Source organism: Nothoprocta perdicaria, unplaced genomic scaffold, assembly GCF_003342845.1.
Source record: "Nothoprocta perdicaria isolate Ctin4 unplaced genomic scaffold, notPer1 scaffold_94, whole genome shotgun sequence".
Lineage (NCBI taxonomy): Eukaryota > Metazoa > Chordata > Aves > Tinamiformes > Tinamidae > Nothoprocta > Nothoprocta perdicaria.
This window is the reverse complement of record NW_020456243.1, coordinates 1,862,388-1,884,862: the sequence shown is the minus strand read 5'-3', so window position 1 is coordinate 1,884,862 and position 22,475 is coordinate 1,862,388. Positions and strand designations below refer to the sequence as shown.

Sequence of the window (22,475 nt, the reverse complement as noted above, 5' to 3'; positions counted from 1 at the left end):
GCCAGCAGAGAGATATACTAATTTCTAGGTCCGAAACCAAAAGAAGGTCCCTGTGACAGGGAAAAGGAGAAGGATCTGTGGACATTAGAAGAAGACAGATAAGCCACAGAATAAAGAAATGCACTTTGTGGAGGCAATTCATCCCCTTTACATCAGGCATGTATGTGGAATGCCTTCTGGAAGAAAACACCTTGTCCTTTTAACTATCGCACAGATGTGATTTAGCTCCTCTAACATGAAATCATCAAATTACCTAGTGCCACAGAAACAGGTCATCTAAGACAGAGCTAGTTAGGGAGAACAGATAAATAAATCTCAAMAGCACACACAAGAAGAAAGCAGCAGAAAATTGGATGAGTAAAGGAAACTAGTTTCTGTCATGGTGAGATAGGAAAGACAGATAGAAAAGTTGAGCTAGGAAAAACCTTGGAGGTTTTCATTAAAACTTAACATTAGAAGGAGAGAAACCAACAATGCTGAGCCGTGTGTGACCCTCCTCATCTCCTTTTTCCTGGAAAATTTAACAACAGAAAAAGTGAGGTGGCTGACACTTTATATTGAATCAGCAGCTAAACTTTTGCTTGAATTTCTTAGCTGATTTAGCTGCAGAACAGGTCAATTTTTAAAAATGCTGTGAGACAGTAGAAGGATCCTTTTCAGAAAAYACCCAGAATGGTAGTTCTTTAGAAACTTCTTATATACTTCAGAAGGTGGAACTCTGCATCTTAAATAAGAAGAAAAAGTTTCGTATGTCGAGGATTTGGTATTGTTTCCAATTTATCCTTAAGAATACAGACGAAGCTTCCAGGCATCATGTTAACGTAAGCAGTAAGGAATGAAGCACAGAGAATTTCCCAGGGATTAAAATGCCTTTGGAGTTGATGGTCCCTGACTACAATTAAGAGCATTCAGCCCCAGGGTCTCTTAATCCCCAGGAAATGTCCTATACCACAGTCTTTGTTTCTGACATCAACATATGATACAAATATGCAGTCTACATTCCAAACAATATGTCTTCAGTGTTAAGCAAAATCTTAAGAATCTTAAGAAGATTTTGTAAGAAATTCTTCTTATTTATCCTAACCTGTATGTTGGGAGGTTTGGATCAAACACCTGCCCATGGCTTTGTTCAACAGGGTTACACTTACGAATACTGAAGTCACGCCTGGCTTTAAATCTTAGATAGTGATTACATCTCCCATGTTCTACAGCATGAATTAAAAGAGACAGACTCACAGTCCAGTAACCCCAAAGGAGCCTCCAACGCACTCAGCAAGACCAGCGACATATTCCAACCTACCCTGTGTCACACAGTCCGTGTTGCCTTTCAGAAAACACCAATGAAAACAGGTGGTGAAGGATGAAATTTGAGCTCTTTCCTTATGGCAGGTTGCATTTATGTAGTTAACTAGTTTGATTCACCAAACTCATGTCTCCTCAAACTCATATTTCAACTCATTTTAAAGACCTGTGAAGTATATTAGCTATTATTGCTGGTATTGGCAGAGGACTACAGCAGCCATTCATGACTGCTTTGCATTAACTTAAATAAAAGACTATAAGCTGCATAACAAAATTAAATGCATTATAAATCATTGACTAATTAACTTTTTCTTTTCTCCTGAGAAGTACGTAAGGGAGTTTCCTTAGCCCATTTTCATGTGAGACAAAGGAATGAAATTAGTTAGCCCTCATGCTGTGGCAAATCCGTGGGCCACTTGCCACTACAACTTCAGAATAACCTGAATCCCAGCGCAGCGCTTTCTCCACAGCCCATCTTGTCTTCATAGCAGTGACAAAACTAGCAGCAGTTTTCCAAACAAGCTGAAGGACCGAGATAACGGCACCTGAATGCAACATGGGCAAGGCRTTGTGATATCTCCCTTCAACGCTATAAGCCAACTGTTTTCCTCTGGCTCTTAAATAGAATTAGTCAAAGGGTTATGAGGATAAAGGAATTAATCTTTCATTTTTCAAAAATATAAGTTTAAATATTATTTTGGGTCATGAATGAAAACAGTTTCTTCCATTCCAGCCTGCCCATTACTGTCACACAAATAGCCAGAATGTTTTCAGGAGGGGAATAGCCAGAGTAACTTTTCTGTTTTGCTAACATATTGCGTACTGTATTATATTAGACAAATGTAACAGATCATTTCCTTTACCAACAGAGTACAAAAAGTGTTAAGGTAAAGTCCTATGCTCCTTATGCTCATGCTAAACAATAAGAAAATGGAATAGGGCTGCAAGTGTAGAGGCTGGAGGGCTTTGAAATTATGATATTGAATGAAAATCAAGAGATCCAGGTTTAGTTCTTAGCCCTGCTAGGCCTCCTTGAGTGAGCTGCAGCAAGCAGGATTCACCTTCAACAGTCTAACAACAAAATATCTTTTCTGAACTAGTCAACAAAATCGACTCTTCAGTCTTTACAGAAAGACAAGCACAAGTCCTGTCTGTATCCATTCCACCTATCTCGGAACTAAGGTGGACACGACATGTGCTGTGCTTTCAGAGCAGAWCTTTCTTTTTATCTGGCCCATCTTCTCTCTGTCTCTCTCTTTTTCTCTCTCAGCTGACTTACTGGCATCATAGATKATAATTTTACTTCCAAAATGAAAGTAATTTCACTTATATATAAGTGTTTTCACTTATTTATAACCGTCTTGATCCTTTTTTTTCTTCTTCTTTTTGGCATATCTGTTCAGATTAAACTTTCAGAAACAGGTCTCTGATGGTTCACAGCATAACAATTCCATTAAGGGCTATATAATATTAACATATGCAAAATACCAACACAACTGAGAATCAGATGAATTGAGAGATTTCCAATGGGAGAAAGGGCTGGAAAATTATGGAAACAAAATAACCCTCCTCCCAATACAGCTTTAATTTTTGGTAAAAATAGTCCTGTTGAAGTAGTGAGATGAAGGTTGAACAACAAATGTCATTAGGTATATAAACTTCCGCTTCTGCAGAAAATGTAAACTCTCCATTCTTAAAGGAAAGAAAGAAAATTTTTGTGCCTGTTCTTATAAGTAAACAGGAAAATTAGTGGATAGGGAAACATACTTTCATTTATGCAATTGCACTTATGCATGAGTTGACTCACAAATATATAAAACTGTTTTTAATATATCAAAACTGAATGGAAATAAAAGCAATAGAGACACCCTGACTCTGGTATCTGCCTTGTTGTGTACTGGGAAGAGTCAACTGACAAGTTCAGACAATTGAAAATTGAACAGGAAGGTATGTAAGAGAAGGTGTGTTTTAGTTCCAAAGGCCCTTTGGTCTTGTAGAAATGTGTGATAATGTAAGCAACAGGTGTAGCAGAGACATGATTTCTTCTTTTTGTTTTCCAGGGATACACAAAATTCAAGAGATGTCAGAAAAAGGAACCTCTATCTTTTGGAATTTCATTCATGTTGATGAAGAATTTCAATTTCTGCAACCAATTAAAGATAAATCTCTTTTAACAAAGCAAAACAGAAAACAAAGAGTATGGATGTATTTCCAGGAAGCAACCTTATGTTTTCAGAAAGAAAAATAAATATCCAACAAGAGAGTAAATCTTCCAATAGCAGTGTGATTCCTGGTCTTACTCTGCAACACAAACATACATTGCTTTAGAAAATAAGAAAATACAGTTTGCTTTATAAAATAAACACAAAATATAGGTATTTTTCGTAGACATAGAATTAGAAGAAGCAGTTAAAAAACATTTAAAAATCCAGCCTTGAATATAGCTGTTGCGTTGAAACTGAGTATGACAGAACTCTCTTCAACAGTGAGTTATTGCATATAAGCTCTAACAATCAATAGGCTTAAGCATGCATTTCACTTCCAAAAATAATTAGTTTAATTTGAAATAAGAGTACTTTAATGCTGCTTAAGTCCATCCACAACATGTTTAATACAGTTTAACCAATCATTATAGAAATCAAATCAGATTTACTTTYATAAATTGCCTTGCATAGATAACCCTAAATAAAAAAATCAGGCCTATGTTACTGGTATAAATGAAGAGAAGGCAGATTCAGATCAGACAAAGATCCTGCTCTTTAGAGATTGCTGAGGCAGAAAAGCCACTGTTTTGATTCCTGACTATTTGTTTTCCTACTGTCATATGCCACTGCAACTACAAAAAAAAAAAAATAGAGGCTATTGTTACAAAGCCAAGCAAAACTTATTTTATTTCACATCTTGTAACAAACTAGCTTATAGTTCAAGACAACTTTAGGCCATAACTTTCTATCTTTTGTCTGAAACACCTGACATACTTCAAGAGGTACAACGAGCTACAACGATACATAACAGTTGTGTGTGGCAGGGAAAATATACACCAGTATTATCAGGCTGACAAACTGAAAATCCGGAGAATGCCGGGAGCAAAGACTGCCTTCCAAAGTCACATTTATGCTCAGAAACAGTTCACATTTTTGACATCCAGTTRAAGATAAATCATGTAGCAAGAATACAACACAGACAACAAAATGATACATTTCTCCCACAAACACTTACCCAGACTATGAAAAGATGACCAGAAAGACCTCTATGCTAGAAAGTATGTGATAATATTTACATATATTCCGYAATAAGTCAGTGTCTATTCTGTCCTTTCAGCAAGTCCAGAGTAGTGAGAACTGAGAATTATCAACTTTATGAAATGGCAAATTAGTGTAAATGTGGATAAAGGGAAGAGTGTAACACAAAATCTCTTTTTAATAGTARCAAAGTATTCACTCACAATTCCTTCTTTTCCAGGAAGGAATAGAGGAATAGGGAGACTAGGCATTCCTCTGGATAAACTTCCTTTTGGATTCATGGAGGAAGAAAAATCAAGCAAACTTTTTCTTCCTTCAAGAAATAACCTGTCCTGCTAAGCGCACAATTATTATTTTCTCAGTGAAAGAACTGGAAAATGGTATTCCAAAATGCTACTTCCCAGAAGATAATCCTTGGTTGGATCAAAACATGAAGCTTCTGGATGTAACTACGTCCATATTTTGAAAAAGACTGAGATGCAGATATTGACTTACATATTGTCTACATTAAGCAGAAAGCATCTGTGGTAGTATGATCTTTAAAAAAAAAATCAATGTATTTAAAACTGGTGCAAACATTCTACATCGGCACTTTTATTTTGCTTCCAACCAGAACCACTTTAGGAAATCTAAAATTGATGAGGAATCCTCTAAACTGAACAATAYTGAACTATTTTTAAATTGAAGAAAGAAAGAAGTTCCCCACAAGGATTAAAATATTTTAATTAAACCAGCAAATATCTGTGTGAAGATAAGTCTCAAAGAAGCAATATGCTATATGTACAAATATAAATTATGTTGCTATTAAAATGAACAGAAACTTGTCCCATTTTTGCAAATGTACTTAACAGAGTCAGATATCTTTTGATATTAAGATCTAAATCTTGAAAAAGTGTTGGACTACTGTGTGGGGCAGTCACAAAGAGTAAAAATATAACTGTGCTCTAACCTTCCTCGCAGGTGTAACTCTCATATTATACTGAAGAGTGGGACCGAGCCTGCAAACAGGACGAGGATCAGTGATCCTGTGTGGCCTGGTTCCCTTGAAAACAATGTGAAGTAGGACATAAAACCCTTCTGAGTTATGTCTGCTGTGAGCAGCCCTAATTGCCATCACATGCTATGTGAACCCACTGATACGCCTGTTAATGGCAGCTAGTAACTATRCCAGCCATGCTGGAAGCCAGGAAGTGTATTGAGCTGGAGCAGATCTGCTCTCCAAACTGAGACATGCCCGGTCAGTCTTCTCGTGTCTTATGTATCTTCCTTACACATTTATTTAATGCAAATGAGCATATGGCACTTGTCACTTCTGAACCTGAGAACCAAAATGCAAGTTTCAAACTTAATTTGACATGGATGATAAAAACCCATTGATGTCCCACTGTCTACTCCCACAGCTTGAAAAGGAAGATCTTCTGAAATGCATGTATTTTCCRAAGTTGAGTCTCATGTTGTGTGTCCTGCCTGCGATTTCCCTACTGATTGTGTCCTTACTTCAAGCCTCATGGACAGTTTTGTTCGAACACAAAGAACAAGACCACAGACGTGTCCCCACAAAGCATTAGACCCATAGCCCCTCTAAAGGAAGAAATGCTTCACATTTGGTCTTAGTGGCTCTACTAACTCTAGGCAAAACCAGCCCGGCACAAGTCAAATGGGGCYGGTTATCCTGCTGGTGTGGATTTCTGAGCTCACAGCATGTGCCCCTGGATCAGACGGGCAGCGATATCTCTGGTGGCAGGACAGGCAGGTGTCACACACCAGACACGAGAGCCTCAAGGCAAGATGTCCTAGTAGTGACGGAGAGGAGCAGAGACCTCTGCTCCTCAGGTCAAGAGACTTGTGGACCAAATACTTCTGATGTTTCTGATATTTTCTGAGGTTCTGATGTTTTGCTGACAGAGCAACTTTCAGTGCATTTGACTACTTTGACAGTAGATTGCTGTGGGGAATATATAACATGGCAATATAGGACAGGCGTGTGGTACAAAGTGAGTGCTAAATACTGCAACTCGTGCAGTATCAGCTCATAACCGAGCCCGTGGTGCCCGGCAGCCCGTGGCGGGAGGCCGAGGGGGAAGAGGGGATTCCCCGGCCCCGCACTTCGGCACAAGGAGCCTGGGGAAGGCGCTTGCCCGCCTCAGCTCYCGGTGACGGCCGAGCGGTGGCGGGTGACCGAGCACGGCCGCCCCCTCGCCCCGCGGGAGCCGCCTCCGCCGCGGCTCCCGCGCTCTCCTGCCGCCCGCCTCAGCGGGCGCCCTGCGTCGCCGTTAACGGTCACTAACGGCCGCGAGCGCCGCCCCCCGGCGCCTCCGCGGGGGCGGGCCCGGTTCGTGCGCGCGCGGCGCGGCCGTTAAAAACCTTCCCGCCCCGCGCGCGGGCACTGAGCGGGGTCGCGGCGCTGCCGCCGGGGGCAGCGCGGGCCGGGGGCACCGAGCGGAGCGGAGCGCGCTGGGGCCGGCGCGGCAGCGATGCTGGAGAATGGCTCCCTGAGGAACTGCTGCGAGCTGGGCGGGCGAGGCGCCTTCGCGGAGCGGCCCGAGGAGGCGGCGGCGGCGGCCGGCGGCGCCCCGCGGCCCGCCTGGGTGGTCACGGCGCTCTCCGGCGTGCTCATCTTCACCACCGTGGTGGATATCTTGGGCAACCTGCTGGTCATCGTCTCCGTCTTCAAGAACCGCAAGCTGAGGAACTCAGGTAAGGGCTGAGGGGACACCCTGGTCCCTCTTCCCGCYGCCCTGCGGGGTCCGGCTGAGTCGCCTTCCCTCAGCGCTCAGCCCCGTAGCGCCCGCCCAGGCTCCTCGTTGCGAGGGGGAGACCTGCCGCTCAGCAAGTGGCTCTTAATGAAGCTTCGTGTCGTCTTTGCGGCACTAATGAGGAGAGRGAAGGGAGTCTACGCTCACTGCCAYCCCATTAAAATAGCRAAGTGTGTCCGGAGCTATCAGGTAGGGAGGAGGCACTTTCTGTTCTTGCTTAAGATACTTTGCCGAGAGGTGCTTGGGAAGGGGGGAAAGCTCAGCCCGACTTCGGAGTTCACGGGAGCCTCTCATGAAATCCTCGTCTTTTCCCCTGACTAAATGTTTCTCCAGAGGAGAAAAAGAAAAAGGCAAATAAACTGCGTTTTCGAATCGTATCTATATAGTATTTTTTTTTCTTTCTGTGCGCTACAAAGTGGCAGCAGGTGCCGCGTCAGCGAAACTTGCCCGTTCTTCGGGTAGTTGCGCGCAGTGCGGCTCCTGGGGCAGCCCCTGGGCTCTGCCCCGCTCCTCCCTCACCCGTCTCCGCTCCCCTCGGGCTGCCCTCGCTCGCGGTCCAGCGGTCCCGGATAACGCCCGGGCCGGGCAGCTCCTGGCGCACGGGYAGCGCTGACCTGCGGCTTAAACCAGCCCAGGTCCGGGACTAGAAGCAGGACCCTCCGCGGGGAGTCTTCGCTCCGCCAACCTCTATCCCCGGCGCATCCCTGCCGCGGGATCCCGGGAGCAGCGCGGGAGGAACTTCCTTCTGAACCGCTTCTCCGTGCCCGCGGCGGCTGGAGCAGAGGAGTCTCCTGAAGAGCGAGCCCCAAGAGGAGGCTGAGTCGGCGAAGAGCCCCAGTCGCACGAGGAGGCGGCGGCGAGGAGCGGGGGGCGGCGGGAGGAGGCGCCGGGAGCCCCGTCCCGAGGCAGAGCAGCTGCGGGGACCTGMGGGTGTCTCCTCCAGGGCGCATCGGCAGCAACGTGCTCGTAGTGGCCACGGGAGGGAAGGCAGGGGAAAGTGAGGGGCGGCATGGAGTGAGTTTGAGCTAGACTGGTAACACGGGGAGTCGGGGTGACACGGTGAAGCCAGGGGAATAGCTGTGACGGAAGGCAGGGGATCTGCATGACTTGAAGGAAAAAAGAAGAGCATAACTCAGTTCTCTCTGAAGAAACTTTAGCTTCTTCAGGTTGCTGGTTAGGGAAGAGTCTGGGGCATAACTAAGTCATGGATGTATAATAAAGTAAGCAACTCTTCTTGCTTCTATAATACAAGTATTAACTTTCCCTTCAAAAAGCAAAATGGGTCTATAACATAAATCCAAAGTTTAACAATTATTCTATCCTAGATTTTACAGAGAAAACTGCTCATTGAAAACCATTACCATTTACTCTCCCTACAAGTAAAGCATGATCACAAGCAAGTCTATCTTAACGTTGCCATATATTATGAGGCATAAGAAGGAAGTGAAATAAAATGACCCATTAGCCTTTATGTTGATAAGCATTATGCAGAGAAGAAAAGTAGAGRAGTGCTAGGACTCATACATTTAGAGACTGTTCCTGCACTCCTTAAACAGTAGGAATTTTGCCAACATTATACCATAAGGATTATTTCATAGTATACACAAGTCTCCTTCCATGTTTAAATTTGTTTTTGGAGTGAGAGGGGAGGATTTGTGAAGGCTCTTCCAAGCAATGCAGAGCATAATTGGTATGAATCAACATGCTTGTTTTCTTACATAACCATATCCAGGCTTTTTTTTTTTTTTGTGAGAGTCTGAGCAATTTCTGATCACTGAAAAGAGGGTGAATTTACAGAAATTAATGCTTTAATCATTTCTAATTTTGGAGAGGAAGTAACTTCGTCTAGCACACTACAAAGTTAAATAAAACTTGACAGAACTATGGGAGAAATTAGCCTGTCCTTCTATTTGGCTTTGTATACTGAATTTTCAAATGTGACTATTCATTTTTGGTTATCTTTGTTTAAGTATGTCTAATTGGAGGCAGCTTTTAAGGTCCTAAACTTTTGCAGTACTAAAGTCCACAACTGTCAAACAGTCATTGTTGGATGATCAAATGCCAGCAGGTTTATCAAGCCATTAAATTCAATAGATGCTTTTTAGAAGTTCAGGCTCCATTTCTATAGCTGTMGTCATAACATTAGAGGGCTGGGACAAGAACCCCCTAGGAAGAACTTCAGCAGATGGTAGCCAGCTGAGGCTTCCCCCACAAGAGAGAGAGAAAGCAAATCATGTGTGTTTCTTTGGTGTTAAGCCAACATAAAATCAGTGAGAGGTCAGAATTAGGTCCATTAACTCACATATTTCAGAGAATAGTGAGGCCYTGGGACCCTTTGACTTTCGGCAGAAGGCCTAATTTTAACCTCAAGGCATTGCCAAACATCCATTAGTTGTAAACTGATATTTTCAGTGCATTGTGTCAACCTTCTTCACTCCCTTCCTCCATTATTTTCATTTCTATATATGGCCTGGCACAATGAGACCAATTTCCATTGAAATTGCAAGGTGGTTCTACAACACAAGCTAAGTTGTAATTCATACTTTTTCCACCTGTGAGAACATGACTGGAAGGGTATTTGCACATACAATTAAATATGAGTGTGTGARTTGCTGTAGACATAGACAGTATTACTCATCCGTATAGACATTAGTACAAAATAGGACATTCCTGCACAAAGAATTGTAATTCTGGTTTTCATCTTCCTACTAAATAAATGTTTAGAAACATAATAAAATCTTGTTCTTTTGCATCGCTTTTTTTTTTAAGCAATTTCTCCTTCCTTATCTTTCAGTCCATATTTCCTTCTATTAAATAGCTGAGGATATATTTTCTCTAATTTTATCAACTTTTTAGCCATATCTCTTTCGCTTCTGTATTTTCTCCCTTCTACCCACCACCCCTTATCTCTTTCTTACTATTCCCATGTGTTGGAGGGTAATAAACAATTTYCTTCTGGGGTGGGACTTGTCTCAACTAACTCTAGAGATAACAGTGGAGATAAGCTCAGTAGCAGCTGTTTCCTTAAGTTCTTCTTACAGTCAGTGGAGAGAAATAAGCACTTTTAGGGCAAAGTTCATCCARCTATGATGTCTGCATTAGAATTGACACGATTCAGCTCCTAAAAGTCTCTTTCTCTYCACAAACTACAAAGGGAAGCAAGAGAGATAAAGCTCTGATGTTGATTTTGATCTCAGCAAACTGTAAATGTCTACATATGAAGTCAGAAGCAATCAATTCTATATTTTTCTAGAACCTAGTTAAGTTCCATCTTTAAATTTGTGCATTTTCCCCTTCACTTACTATACATAAAAAAAGCTTTTATTCAAATAAGRCTACTATTAAAAAGAAAAATTAATTTCTGATACAACTGGTATATTCAGTACTTAAATGTACTTCTTGGATCCTGCTTGGAAACTGCTTAATGCAATTGGCTTTTGCTCTCAGAAATGATATTCACAAGAACACATTTTGTTGGCCAGAGCTTGAGACCCCAATGTTTATGTTTCAGCTGGGATCAGGCTTGGCAAAGCTGCTGTTCTACTGACTTCTTGAACCTTTAGTCCTTGGATTCCTTGGCCCTGGGACTGTGTGTGTGGCAGGCCAGGCCTTCACATTCTTTTTCACATTCAGCATCTCTGCCCTTGAAGCTGCCCAACACTTAACAAATCATGAGAATATGACTTCAGTGTTCAAAAAAAGTTCATTGAATCCAATGCATACAAGAAAACAAAGCTGTTTTATCTCTTTAAAATAATTCTATGGTTTAAAACAATTTCTTATTTTAAGCTTGCACTTATTAGTTGCTGATTTATGGAGGGTTCTGTTTTGTTTGTAGAGCCAGCATTGGCATTTGACTTGGAAATATCATTTCTCTCCCTGGTGATAATTCTCATGCCATATTAATAGAAAACAAATATATATTCTCCCTCAAACATCTCTATTTCATACTAAACAAGGCAAAAGTTTCCTTTAATTAGACAGGCTCTTCATTTTCTTGATTGTCTTAAGCCTTTCAGTTCACCTCTCCCAACTGAATTTATCTTTCTTAAATAGGAAATATTGGAACTGTTCCTAGTAATATGGATGAAGTATCGCCTATACCTTAAACAAAATAACATAAGCCCCCTCTCCTGTCCTATGCTCCCCTTCCCTGGAGTAGCACTTGTTATCCAAGTTATCCATAGTCCACAAAACTATCATTTTTCTTTTGTCCTCTGACCCCAGATCTCATACTATTATATACTCTACACTTTTTTTTTTTTTTTTTTTTTTTTATTTTTTTTTTTTTTTCCTTAAGGAAAATAGATCATCCCCTTGATTTTTCTCCGTACTGATGTGTATTATCCAGCTCTGTATTATCACCATTTTTTTCAGTTCTCTCTCTATTTTGTGACCCAATACATCCTCATTAGATAAAATAAGTCCAATGTAAATTATGTCCCTGAGGTCCAACATTTCCTTTCCTTGCTGTCCATGCATTGGTAGCCACAGTCTGTGTGGCATCCTAGCAAATGTGTTTCCAAAGCTGCACCAGATCAGAACAACATTCCCAGGTAYGGAAAGTTCAGATGTTATTAAATGGAAATGATCAGATGAGTTGGCACAGCCACCTTCTATAAACTCTCTGATTTTGTGTTTGCTTTTTACCCCTGTCTTTATTTCTTCTTTTATGTATGTACACATATAGGTATGTATGTATTTATTTACTATCCGCAGCCTTTTCTACTACTGAGGTGAGATTAAGAAATCAAGACTTTCCTGTGGGGACTGAAAACCAGAGAACACATCCTGCCTCTTTCTGCATGTCCCACATGTAGAACTCTGTCAGAAACCATTACACTGTTTCTGAGATAACAGGTACTAAAAAGTTCTTCCTGCCAAGCATATTCCAATCTCTTGGACTAGCAGACCATTTTTACTTCATTGTGGATATAAATCATCACCTGTCAGACTGCCTTGTTCCAAGCCTACCATTATCTTTATTAAAAAGCATAGAAAATTATTCTTCATATCAGAGATCATTTTGAGGTGATTCTAAATTTCTTTTTAGATTCTCTCTCCATCAATAACTCCTCTTTCCTTCTTCTTTACCTCAATATGCCAAAAGGAATTTTATTTGTTTTGGAAGTCTTTGAAAAAWCAAAGAAATTTAGGTTTTTGTCAGTTCCAACTTTATTCAGTTTTTCTCTCTCTGGTCAGTCTTTAGTGGACCTGTCTTTTCCTGTTCCTTCTATCTTCTCTCTTTGCCCCAGTGCCTTTGCTGAGATTTTTTTTTTTTTTTTTCAGATGGATCTGGAACTCTTCCTTCCCTTTTTTGGATGCAAGTTACAGGATTTCTTTTTTTCGTGTCTCTAACATAAAGAAATGTTAAGCATCCTTCATATTGAAGTTCCTACGTTCCTCAGTAGGGGATACTCCTCAGTAGGGCAAGTGATAACTTCAGTTTCTTAATTAGTTTCATTCATTTATTGAAATGTGTCCTTTTAAAGCAAAACTCCTTAGTTACATCTGTTCTGTTTATCCTTTCATTTAATTTAAAATAAATCATCTCTTCTGCTTTCACTGCACTTTATTTTCTATGATAAGCTCTTCAGGGATATCTTTCTTCTTTCTTCAAAATAAAAGCTGAAATATGGACTAATGGACTCTGTCTTGAAGGAATCTATTGAGAGTCTGTCTAGGTTTCAACCGTTATTACTGTGTCTGTTATCCCCTTCACATGTAAGAAGCTGCAGTCCCATCGCTAAATGATTTCCATCACTTTTGTCCTGCTAAACAGAGCTTTTCTTACCATGTTTAACATTGTCAGCTTCTTCCCTATACATTGCCTTTACAGTACCTTCCCAATTTAATATTGCTTTTTGTTTTGTTTTGTTTTACAGAATATTTTTAATGCCCTTTTGCACTTACCCTAATGCACTTCATAATGTCCTTTTTTATTAATGCATGAGACTGCCTCAAAACTTTCATCCTTTTCTTCTGGCTTATGTGAAGATTATATAACTTTGAGTTATTATTTCTCATCTCCAAATATTGGCGCAATTCCATTCTAATAGAATTACTGCTATGAAATCTCATACTCATTTTTCACTATTTTTGGATTTCTTACTTCACTGTATAGGTTCCTTGCATGACTCGTTTACTTCATCTATTACCTTTCTGACTACCACTGCAATCAAATGGAACTCTTTACATTCAACCTCCTCAGACTCTAAGATCCAATTGTCTGCATTGCCATCACCTTTCCTCAGCCAGTTTCCTTCTTGTACTGTGTATTAAACCAAGAACTTATGTGAATCTTTCTCATGCTCCTTTGCATCTCTCAGTTTCAAGTTCTTTTTATTCATCCTGCCAAGCTGGATCAAAAACTAATATTCCATAATCTTAAATGAAATCCATCAAGATATGAATTTCAGAAAAGCCCTCAAAATGGTCAATATAACAAACCCAAATGCCAATTTTAGAATCACCCCATCATGTGCCCTTGACTCATCTAATATTTCTAATTATACTTCTGTTCTCTTCTAGGTGGGGAAATAAGATATATTCATCACTGATTCCATTTATGTTTTCTGTGAGACATTGTTGAATATGTAACTAGCTGAATAAACAAACCTTCCAAACTGTTTAAAAACAGTAACTTTAAATTCTGTTAACCTGTTAATAATCCAAAAAAAGGAAAAGCAAAGAAAAAAGCTTCATATGCRTATCAGAATAAACTAATGGAACAGAGTATGTGTCCCTTCTGAAATGAAGTTAACCTCGCAAGTAAGTCTTGATGTGTTAATCAGAGACCTAAGAGCATGGAAGAGCTTGGACCTAGATGAGAAGAAATGTAAAGAATATAGGATTTTAAAATATTTTGGATGTGGAAATATTGTAAGGAAATGAACAGTTTTTTCAAAAGCAGTAGGAGGTGGCTTTGCATAGCAGTGTATACAAAATAATGAGTAGCTTAGAGAAGATAGATTAATATGCTCTTTTCTCTGAGTCTTATGACACGGACCAAGAGTGTGCAATAAAACTTGAAAATGAAAAATCCTAAAATGGAAAAGAAAACCCTTTTTTTGGAACTCTAAGTGAAATCTCAAATACAGTAATTTGGCCAAACTTGAAGAATTGTTGGTTTTTCTGTAAATATTTTGTGTGTTCAAGGTTATAATGCCTAATGATACCAAAAATCAGCCTCACTAGAATCAGGGGCAGCCTGTTCTCTGCCTCTAGAAGGTGTAGAAGTGGATCTGTTTGGAATACTGTCTTCATCAGATTCTTATTTCAGTCTCTTAAATATTATCCTGTTCATACTTTCATGTAGAGTGTCAAGCAAATTACCTGATTCCCAAGAAGAAACATGCTGTTCTCAGAATACATTGGCAAATAACTACATTTTATAGAGCTGATTTAACATAACCAATCCTTCCCTTTGCAGAAAAGAATACAAGCTACCGTAATTTTTTATCTTCCTAAAAATCAAAATATGGACAGTTGATCTAATTTTTAAACTGCCACTTTGAGATGGGCATGAAAYAGACTACCTAACAGCAAAAGTAAGCAGAAATAGCACATCTAAATCACTGTAGGTACAACTACATTGACTTCCTTAACAACAGTGGCGGTTTTGAAATCTTCTTGTTTATTTTTGGACCTAACACTGGTACAGGTGGGCTATATCATAAAGCCAACAGTTTCCTGACTTTTCAGCTGAGTACAAATTGAAACACAGGAATTTCCACCACTGTGCAAGGAAGAATGTCCTGTGAGGGTGACAGCCCTGGAACAGGCTGCCCAGSGAGGTTGTGGAATCTCCTTCCCTGGATATCTTCTAAGCCCACCTGCCTGCCACCCTGTGCCCCGTGCTCTGGGTGTCCCTGCTGGAGCAGGAAGGTTGGACTAGATAATTTCGAAAGGTCTCTTCCGACCTCAACCATTCTGTGTGATTCTGTGATTCTATATGAATGTTATTAACTCAGTTGGGACAATTACCTATTGACATGACAAGAGAGAATATCGGCCTAAAACACCCATCAGTCTACACTATTGTTATTTGGAATTCATTTTTATTTTCCTATATATTATAGAGATTTTTGATTATACTGTTTAGTAAATACTCTTTAAATTATGTTTGAAGAAAACTAAAAACCTAGGAAGACATCAGTTTTGTTCAGCTACTACTTGTATACTTTAGTTTGATTATTTTGAGTGTTCAAATACCTATATGAAGGTTATAATAATTTATAATAATATTACATGCCACTTCCAAAGCACTGCTATCTTTCTGCTCTAGAAAAATATCTGTTCAGCTATTACATTAGATTAGCACATCTGCACAATGATGGCAACAATTACTGTCAGAAAATATCATGTATAGCCATTGAAACTAGTAGTCTGGATAATAAGATTAGGAAAAATATCTATTTAATGTATAAGACTTGTAAATATAATTCTGTTAGCWAATTGTAAGTTCAGAACAGGCACTGTGGCATAAAATCACCCCTACATAAAAGACAGAGCTGTATAAAGGACATCCACATGTCTGTAAATTTTACTCAAACTTTGTCTGAAATTCTCARTGTCCTCTCCCATTCAAATCAACGAAATTTACCTCATTCTCATTGTGCACGGAACTTAAATTGARTTTGAATAGTAAAAAGAGTCTTGTATCAGATGGCTATCTCCTGTGAATTATTGTTATCTAATCAGTCTAGGTAATTTTATTTCWTTCTGCCTCATAGTTTGAACACCTCTTTAATTAAAGTAAAATTAATGCATTTTACTGAGTATTTTCTGTGGGATATTAAAACAATATAGCTATGATCACTAACTCTTCAATGTACATAGTCTCTCAGGATGACTGTACCATTGACTATACCATACTTTCACAAGATTTTCCTTTTTTTTTTTTTTTTTATTTTATACCAGAAATCTCGCCTTCCTGTCTACTACAGGACGCTGCATAATTTCATTTTAGGGCCCCAGCTTGCAGCATAGGAGCTGTAGATTCAGTTGTTCTCATTTTTTGAGCCAGTGCTTCACTCAGTAGGCACAAACTCAGAAGTTATTACTGGTGTATTTTTAATGGGACTCAATGCATKCTCAGTGAAAGAGAGCTGCTCAGACCACACCAAATAAACTAAACTCCTTTGGAGCCCCCATGCCCGCATAGGCCTCATCCAGAAGTGGACTTCTACATGCTAAATGCAGAAAAGAGAGAAAATTGAAGGTATTAAGGAAAATTTCTACTTGAAATTTCAAGAAATAGAAATGCTTCATGGCCTAACAGGCCAAGAGGACTTTTCCTGAATTGCTGTCCTGAGTGAGAAGCTCCTGATTCCATCTAGAGGACCCCTAGATTTCTAAGTTATTTGTTGTTTTTCTTCCCTGTTCTGCCCACCATAAATTAGCACTTTTATACACAGCTGTGGCCTGGAAATGCAAAGATTGAAAAGCAGAAAACTTTTATCTATGCACACTTACAGTACGAAAACAAACAAGAAAGACGTTGCCTCAACTTTAGTTCTAAAGATTAAGATGCAGGACAACTAGGCATTTTTTTTGTTAATTATTCATATCCCTGGAGTTTAAAGAACAKACTTTACTCGTGCTTCCACAAAATATTCGCTGAAACCTAAATATAATGCTTATATAATATAAACTAGTTAAATTTTCTTAATTTCTAATTGCTCAGTTTGATCACTCAGAACTGATTCTGCACTCTTTGGGCCTGATTTGACATACAACCAAATCAAAGAGAGTCTTTAAGGAGATCTCAGTGTAAGATTGGACCTCTTGGTATAGGAAGAATGTTTAGGGTACCTCACATTCTCTTTAGACTTAAAATAGGTTCTTTCTGAATGTGGAAGTTATATCAAGGTTGTCCTTTCCATCTTTCCCTCTGGATTGTAATTCTGGCAAAAGATTATTTTGTTTATAGACTAATTTATTAAAATGGGATGAGTTAACTGTAAATACAGAGTGCTYGATTAAGCTAATTAAAAATAAAATGAATCTACTCATGATTCTAATTAGATGCCAAATGTATGGATAAGAAGAGAAATCCTAAAAGTCCTAAAAGATCTAATAGTRGTTCTTTTTGCATTTGGAAATGGAGTTATCAAAATGTTGTGGTTTGTTTTTGTTTTCCTTAAAAAGTTACATAAATGAGGAAGTTTATACTATTCTTAAATCTCTTTACTACTGATGTTGGCATGTTCTGTTCAACATAACTGTCAGAATTAAATAATAAAATAAAAATTTTTTAAAAAGCATGACATAACACTTCTATGACATATCTCCCAAAGGAAATGAAGTATGTTGTAATAATGTGAATTTCATGTAAAATATTAATGTAATAAACTTATAAATACTATCATTATTAATATATTTGACATGTACATTTTTTCTTTATAATGTTAGTAGCCATGCAGGCTTTTGTGGACGAGAATCTAGCTTTATGATTCCYGCCACTCTGCCCCATCAAAAAAAATATGCTTAGAAAAAAACAAACTGGGAAATTTTAGGCAGTCAAAAGTTATGATAAATTTTTTATAAATAATATCACTGTCTGAGCAATCTTAATGGGCAGGCTAAATTGCACTTTTTAAGTCTTAATGCTTTCCAGGACACATTTTTGCACTTACTAATTCACATTGTAGAAGCGTATATTCTGAGGCCATAAGCAGTACTAATAGAACTTATTTTCACACTTATTTTTTTGCTAAAGAAAATAAAAATGACTGCATGAGAATGACTGTTGCAATAAACCATTTAATTATACATTGTGTATCTGAAATCCGAGAAACAATAAACTTTACTAATCCCTCTAACTCAGACAGACACTTGTCTATGACCAGTAAGACAAGTATAATGGAGAGGAGAGGAGAGGAGAGGAGAGGAGAGGAGAGGAGAGGAGAGGAGAGGAGAGGAGAGGAGGAGAAGAGCAGGCAGAAGAAAATTAATTTACAACCCTTGTCCAAAAAAAAAAAGAGGATTAACACAGAGTTAACATTGAAGAGTTTCTTCGTGCTGCTCCCCCTTCCTGGACTCAGTTATAATGAAAGCCTGTACCTTCTTCAAGGTTCTTATTGGAGAACTTGAAAAAACCTCTGCAAGATTTTTGAAGAGAGAAAGACTGGTAAATAGGCCAAATTGCATGTACTATCATAATAAAAAATACTCACAGCATAATTACGTATTTTAGACACATTGGCCTTGATTTAGTTGCTTAAAAATAGGTATCTAATGCCACTTGAGAAGCCTTGGAATACTTTAAAACATCAGCATGGGTCTTGCAGATATGACATAGCACCTGTAGGACACCTGCACATTTCTAGAGTCACAGTTTGCTGCAGGCAAACAAGGGCCTGTGTTTAGGCAAACAGATGAAATCCAGATGGTGACTTTCTGCTCCAGATGTTCAGGTCTTTTAAGTGTGAGTATGGTGTCCAGACCGCCATAATTAATGGAGCCAGTACACTGGAGCCACTCTATAGCGAGTTTCAGCTCATCCTGAGAGAGCGACTGGACACTCTCTAGATACAACTGACAATATTGACTAAAATTCACTGAATATATAGGAGTTTAGGCACTTAGATCACATGAATTTATCTTTATTTAAACATCTAAAAATAATTTATTTTAGTCTCTAACTCAATTCCATTCCTAGTGTTGAACTCTGAGTCATGAAGCACAAGCTGTATACTTTTCTCTACTGGCTCTATGAAAATCTTAGTCTTCCTAACTTTATTTCATCTCATTATACCTAAAATGAATTCCTAGTCTGAATTCCAAACATTTGAACATTCCATGTCATACCCATGATAATAAATAACAACAGGAAGCTGATTCCCTTGATCTTCAAGATCTGAGCCAAGCAGATGAGGATTAGAAACCTCCCGTGTTTCTTCAGTGGAGAGTGAGAAAGGAGAAACTCTTTCAAAAGTTATGTTTAAACCCTAAGACCTGAACCACTCTAAGAAGATGTCTAAGTTTTTCCTTTGATCATAAATGGAACCTAGAATACGTGGGCATGTAAGCTACAAGCCTACATTTTAGATTTTATCTCTCTAACCCAAAGAAATGACCTTATTACCTGCCTGTAGATTGTGGTGAGGAGACATAGAAGGGGTAACGAGCACAAGTTTCTTGTTGGGAAGCCCACTTGACATGTCACAGGGAAAGAATCATCACTGCAAAGGTGAAACCTCATACAGATTACCAAGACTCAGAGGTTTTCAAGACTCAGCTAGTCAAAGCCAGGGATGATTAAATCCAGATTTGGAATCTGCTTCAGGTAGGGACCACACTTCAGAGATTCCTTCCAAGCAACATTTTTGATMCAATATGATCCATTTTACAAAATCTCTTTTGTTGCATTGTATAGTGGAATTCAAACACAGTAGAAGTATGGTGGTCAAATAACCTTCCAGCACCAAAAGTTTCAATTCCAGAGCAAGTGGAATTCTTCCAGAGCAGAATGAGTAAGGCAGCAGTAACCAACCGATTATTCCCATCACACTTTTCACAAAGTTTCTAATTTAGCAGAGGCCTTGCTCTGAGGGTTGTGATGTTTGGAGAGTTCTTCCACAGGCCTTCCATTTTGTTTCTCAGCTGTATACTCTAGTATAAAGTCTTCAGGCTCATCCTTATCATGTATATCCTAGACATGTATAGAGAACATTGTCTAACAATCATCTCAGGTCTGAGAACAAGGTGATTCAATAAGCTGAACTAAATGGGAAAAAAAGGGCTTTTTTGAAAAAATATGGGAAAATATTCTTTCATATGCCATTTTTTTTTGTTTGCAGATTTTTTAACATTTTTGCCCCAATCTAGATACGAAAAGATGTTCAAATATCAAACCAATTTCTGACTTTATTCAGATCAGCTGAGACAGTAAGACACTGAGTTTTTGTTATCCTGACTTTTTGCATTACTAAGGTTTCAGTCAATCAAACCTGAAGGAAACAGAGTGTACGGTATTTTCCTTGCATAAAACCCAGGAATACTGACTTGGAAATCACTCTTTCTACTATAAGTCTCTGACAAGCTACATTGGAAAAAAAATAGCTGTTTGCTTCAGTTTTGTCTGTGCTTATTTCTGTAATTTAAGGTCCTTTTAGGACAGTGATTCACCTATCAATCCTGTCATCAGGTAAGCTGGAATATTTTGCAGCGCTAAAAATATCATGTGAGTGGATAAACAAACTGTTTTTGCCATAATCCCTGTAACCATTTTAGTACCTGCAAGTTCATAACACTTAATTATGCTATGCTATTTTTCCAGTAGTATTATAATAACAAAGTAAATTTTAGCATCTCTCATGCATCAAGGACTCATTCAAAATATTAATGGTGATATCTGCTGCACTAGACAAAGCATTCTGTAGAATGTAGCATTTATTATATTATAGAGGAACTTATGTAGGTAAAATAATTCAGAATCAGTAGGGCCAGAATCACAAAAATGAACTCCACAGCCCTCAGGCAGTTTCACCAACCTCTATCTGGGCATATGTAGGAGCCTCAGAACTGAATTCATGGTAGGCACTATACTGAGTAAGGTGATACTTAGTCCACACATTCAAAAACACTGAGGAAAAGACTGCACCTGAGCAAACCTATTTGAAAGCAGGTGTTATTAGACTACACAGGGTGTGAACTTCAGGTTGCTACAAAGGAAAAGCTTCACAAAACAGTTTATTTGGAATTTCCATGTTCATTCACACAAACCTTCTGAGACTGAGACTGCAAACTTAAGGCAGTGTGAAACTTYAACACACTTTTGTCTTTATTCCATGTCATTCTTGAAAAATATGGAACCTTTTTTCTTTTGCCCCAAGGTTGAAGGTGGTTAATTCCTCTATTTTCTTAAAAGCATCTCAGCAAATTCCTTCTGAAGTAATAAGCCATCTTCACAGTGACTGCTACTGCACTGTTTGGAAATGAAACCATTCTTCTTGTCACGGAGGGCAGTTCTAGCCCCATTCATCTAAGCTGCCTGTTGACAATTCCAAGTTCTGAGGTAAGCACTGCATCTTTCACTGAGCCAAGAGCTGTTAAGAACACTGGGTGTTACTCAGCATTTCAAATATAGAGAGATTTGCAAAAGAAGTGGCATACAATCACTTCTAAATAAACATGAAGTGAAAAAAAAAAAAGATTGCCCAAAGTATTCACAGGAATACTTATGAGTAAAGAGGAACTTATGCCAAGCTCTTCAGAAAATATAGCTCTTACACTTTATAACTATATGCAAAATTACTTAATCTCGTTATCTACAGAGTTAGAATTAACAAAAAGGAGATGTGAATTTCCTTGCACAAACAATACGCAAAATTACTTAATCTCATTATCTACAGAGTTAGAATTAACAAAAAGGAGATGTGAATTTCCTTGCACAAACAATACTTGTATATTCTCATACAAATACCTTTTGAATCAGACAGAATAATATTCTTGAAGCTTTCTAATAGGAAGCAGCTATCAACACTGTCCTATGTGTAGTTCCATCACAGTTGATCATGCATTCTGTTTTGAGTAAAATGCTGTGCTTTTTCCTGCATCTCACTCATGGAATGTAAACATAAATCATCTGCAAAAGCCTGAGAGACAAGTACTTCAGAAATCCAAAAGGAATCAGCTATTCCTCTCTTTCTTTTGCTTCCAATACTGCCAGCACCACAGAGGACAAAATGGCTTAGCTGAAGAATTGAAAAGACTTCTACACCTTTCCCAGGAATGAAATCCATAATGCTCAGTCATAAGAAAGRATTTCTATCTGTGGGATTTAAACTATGAGAAAGTGACCGATTTCAAATCAGTGTCCCATCCTTGACCATTGTCTGTTTAAGTTTAGGAGTTATTTGGAATATTTAATGTCCCTTTCATTGATATTCCATTAACTCTATCACAACCTAAGCAACATTTGACTTACTGAATGCTTGGAAGAAAAATAACCAATAAAATTGCAGGATACTACAAGAAGTTGACACTTCTGATTCCCTTCTGAGGTAAGACTCCAACATGACACTAATCTGCTCTTAAAAACCTTGTATTTTGACTAAATTACTTGTGTAATTCTTCCTTCCTTCCTTCCTTCCTTCCTTCCTTCCTTCCTTCCTTCCTTCCTTCCTTCCTTCCTTCCTTCCTTCCTTCCTTCCTTCCTTCCTTCCTT

The 22,475-nt window shown here is 38.8% G+C and overlaps 1 protein-coding gene across 1 annotated transcript in view; it reads left to right on the top strand.

The window, feature by feature from the left end:
- Positions 1 to 7,018: 7,018 nt before the first annotated feature.
- MTNR1B (melatonin receptor 1B) overlaps positions 7,019 to 22,475 on the top strand; it is a 25,585-nt gene continuing 10,128 nt past the window's right edge. Inside the window, exon 1 of the mRNA XM_026052943.1 lies at positions 7,019 to 7,241. Coding sequence (XP_025908728.1) covers positions 7,019 to 7,241 — 223 coding nt within the window. The remainder of the gene's footprint in view (positions 7,242 to 22,475) is intronic.